General features: G+C 30.7%; 2 protein-coding genes across 2 annotated transcripts in view; both read right to left on the reverse strand.

Moving 5' to 3' along the window:
* Positions 1-243, reverse strand: part of LOC111374333 (iron-sulfur clusters transporter ATM1, mitochondrial-like) — a gene marked incomplete at its 3' end in the record, with an annotated part of 2,021 nt that extends 1,778 nt beyond the window's left edge. The window contains exon 1 of the mRNA XM_022996990.1: positions 75-243. Within this exon, the coding sequence (XP_022852758.1) occupies positions 75-243 (169 nt within the window). The remainder of the gene's footprint in view (positions 1-74) is intronic.
* Positions 244-950: 707 nt separating this feature from the next.
* On the reverse strand, positions 951-2,559 carry LOC111374339 (ATP-dependent DNA helicase PIF2-like). Its single transcript, XM_022996994.1, has 3 exons — positions 2,553-2,559; positions 1,203-1,620; positions 951-1,155 (listed from the first exon to the last, which is right to left on the reverse strand). The coding sequence occupies exons 1-3, from the start codon at positions 2,557-2,559 to the stop codon at positions 951-953; spliced, it is 630 nt and encodes a 209-aa protein (XP_022852762.1).
* Between the last annotated feature and the right edge of the window lie 1,265 nt (positions 2,560-3,824).

Below are 3,824 nucleotides of genomic sequence, written 5' to 3' on the forward strand. Positions count from 1 at the left end.
ATATACTTGACGAAAATTTGCGATTCTACTAATGTATGAACGAAAGAATTCCTTGTAAACAATGTTTTTAGTACATCTACTGTTTGAATCCTCTGTGTTTTTTTGTTTAAGCAGAACTTTTATATTTGTGCTTCTTTTTGCTCTTGATAATGCTACATAAAGTTGACCATGACAGAAGACAGCATCTGGAAGATACAAACCAACGAAATCAAGCTTTTGACCTTGTGCTTTATTTATTGTCATTGCAAAGTATTGTCTAATTAGAAATTGAGTTCCTTTAAAGGGAATTGAACTTCGATCACTTTGAAGGGGTATAAACGGAATCCTCGACAAGAATACATATTTTCCAAAATATTCGCCAGCTGTGATTTCAGCAACAATTACATTTTTCTCAAATTTTCAACAAGTAAGGCGTGTTCCGTTGCATAATCCTTTTGAAGAATTGATATTTCGTAATAACATTACAGGACAATTAATCTTAAGTTTCAATTCATGCGGTGGAATACCAATTGACGTCAAAGATTTCAAAAAATCTTCCTGTAAACCTTGCTATGATTTGTCCATGGCTTCATCAAAACTATAATATGTGAAAATTTCACGAGGAATTTGATCAAGCAAAATTCTTTTAATATAATCAACACATTTATTTGTAGGTGTAAGAATTACACGATTTGTCATAGTCTGTAAATTATCACCACATGCTTCTATATCTGGGAAAACATGATGTATCAATTTTTTTAAAGATGTGATTTCGTCCTCAAATGGCAAGATTATGTCTTCGGGAAGCTTAATGTTTTTACAAGTATGTTCTTGCTCCATTCCATTTCCAATTCTAAGCAAGTAATCTCAAAACACGGGATCCAACTTTACTCTCATATTCTGAACCAATGGTAGATGCAAATACAAAGGCATAGCTTTGAAAATACTAAGGTAGCTTTCATTATGTCCTCCTATTTTCCTCTTGGAACCACTGATAAAACTTGTCGAAAATCGCCTCCTAGAACCATCACTTTCCCACCAAAGGGCATATTACAATCGGTAATATCCCTAAGCATTTTGTCTACAGCTTCGACAGCATAACGATTTATCATGGGTGCTTCATCCCAAATTATTAACCAAGACATTTTCAACAAATTTCCCAAAGCCGATTGCTTGCTGACGAACAGCTAACCTCAAAAATTATTTCTAAAGGAATTTTAAACCTCAAATGTGTTGTTCGACCTCCAGGTAATAGAGATGCAGCCATTCCAGAAGATGCGGTTGTCAAAGCAATTAAATTTTGAGACCTTACATCAGCTAAAAGTACTTTGTACAAAAAGGTTTTACCTGTCCCACCAGGACCATCGATAAAGAAAGAACCGCTTGATTGGGTTTTTACTTTTTCCATAATCGTATCATATGCAAATTGTTTTTCTTTATTTAAGCTCATTGCACAACTAAATCCCCCTTCAATATCCAAATTAGTTGTCTCTTCTACAACCATTCTTTGCAACCTTTCATTCTCATCTATATTTACATTGAATGTCACAATTTCATAATCATTTATGTTTTTACCTAGCGATTCTAAAATAGAGCTGATGTCCTCCAAAGCGCATACTTCAGTAACCTCAACCGTAACGCCTCGAAAATTTTAGAATAAAAATGTAGTTGTTTTATATGTTACATTTTTATATTTTGAAAAAAAAATGAGGACTAAAATGATGTAGGTATTAAACACATTTTTTTTATTTGGGTCAAAAATTAAAAAGTGATAGAGTAATGATAAGAATATTAATATTATACCCGTTGGATTGCTTGTAATTAATCACATATTTTAGGCTCAAGAAAAAAATCAATTCGGGTAATTCAGTACCAAAATATTGCAACTTGAAAAAGTTATTAAAAACTAGTATTTTAATTGAATTAAAAATCTTAAATGGAAATAGAGATACTGTCACACGTAATTGGAGTGTCCCATTTTGATTTTTGAAATTATAGGTTAGATGGTAGATAAGGTAGGTTCCTTTTTTTAAATGATTTAGTTGCCTTGATTTTTGGAATTTGGTAAGTGTGGGCTACCATGCGTTGTTTATATATAGAAAAGAAATAAAGGTTGATTGTATGGAATACTGGGATTTAGACTGGAAAAATACAACATATGTGCAGATTTTTGGCCTATTAAAAATTCATTTCTTTCCCAATCACACTTTAAATACCATACATAGCATTATTCGTTTCTTTACTATTCTTTTGACTCTGTCATGCGTATTTCGAAATTGAGTAAAACACGTTATTGTGTTAGATAGTAAAAAGCAGAAAAATTTGATCACCACCTTTTGTGGGAGTCTGTCCTATAGATAACCGTAAATCACATTTAATTGAGGTAAACGTAAATGGTAAACTTTATTTAATTGGCATCATCATTTCAATTATACTAAATTTTGAAATTTTGATATGGACCCTATAAATATCCCCATTACGTCCAAATAATTCTCACCCAAGAAAAAAAAATACATATATTTCAGCACAGTAATAGGCGAAAGTAAAAATTTGAAACGTGAGTTTGGTATTGCCTTCCATATTCGTTCAAGCTGACAAAGTAGGATACTATGTGCAAATTGTCTCGTTCTTTCAATATTGTAATTTTTTTGACATGATTTATTTCATGAAATGATAATTGACCTGCGGGTCCCTATGAAATGAAATGTGAGATCGCCTTCAGGTTGTCTCAAACGTGTTAGAGCTTTCGATTGATCACCGATTGCTCTTGATGAAATGATAGTATGAAATGTTATGAATTTACGTTTAAAAGTTATCGTATTATTTGGACGCACGTATTCTACTAAGTATAATCACTCACTCCTTCAAATTTTAATATTTCAGGTCAGTACGGTTGACGTAGATGGTAGTGAGCGGTGTGCGGGCTGCCAAATAAAATCTTTAGGGAAATGTTCACGAATAATTTTGTTAAGAGTACTTGGTGTGTTTTCTTTGTTTCTATTTAATGTTCTAAAGTTTATGACACTAAGTTTATTTTATTTAGTATTCAAGAAGTTCAAATAAATGTAAGGGTTTTAAATTTCCAATTAAATATTTCCGCATCAAGTATGTTTATGGAATGACATCGATAACATCCCAAAATTTAAGTCAATAAAATTTGAGGCATTACAGTATGATATCAGAGCATAGTCTTACTTTCCTGTAGATGAAAATAAATGACAAATTTTACTTTTTTAAAGTTTGATATAAATGTCTTTGTGTCTTAATTTTTAAATTGATTTAAATAATATTTTTAGGTGAAGATAATTTAGCGATAAATTGTTATTTTTTCGTGGTGCATATTTTACTTGTTTAGCTCTACTTTCGAGTGATGTTTTGTGTTAAAAATAAAAATAAAAATGTGTATCATATATATATTAATGCATTATTCATAACCTATATTTACGTGTACAAGGAAATAAAATCATAATGTTTATCTTTATCATCTTCTTAGTATTTGGCAATTTTGATCACGAAAGTTTCTGTTTGAGGTATGGGATTTCATAAGTAATGAAATAATTTTGTGTATTAAATTAAGTTTCGACTTTCATTTTGAAATTAAGGATTTAGATCCCTCCTTTAAATTTTAGTTATAGTTACTTCAAAAATGTTTAAAATGATATTTTACATAGGGTCGCCATCATTTTTTTTCCTCGTCATTTATGTGTTTATAAGATTCTATGTGATATAAATGACAAATAGCATGCCAATTTCTAAAATAATCTTGAGTAATTATTTTAACTATTATATGTCGATTGATGCATGCATTTCGTTGATTATGATAATGCCCTTCCCAAATGCACTAT

The sequence above is a fragment of the Olea europaea genome, unplaced genomic scaffold (genome assembly GCF_002742605.1).
Source record: "Olea europaea var. sylvestris unplaced genomic scaffold, O_europaea_v1 scaffold124, whole genome shotgun sequence".
In the NCBI taxonomy this organism is placed as follows: domain Eukaryota; kingdom Viridiplantae; phylum Streptophyta; class Magnoliopsida; order Lamiales; family Oleaceae; genus Olea; species Olea europaea.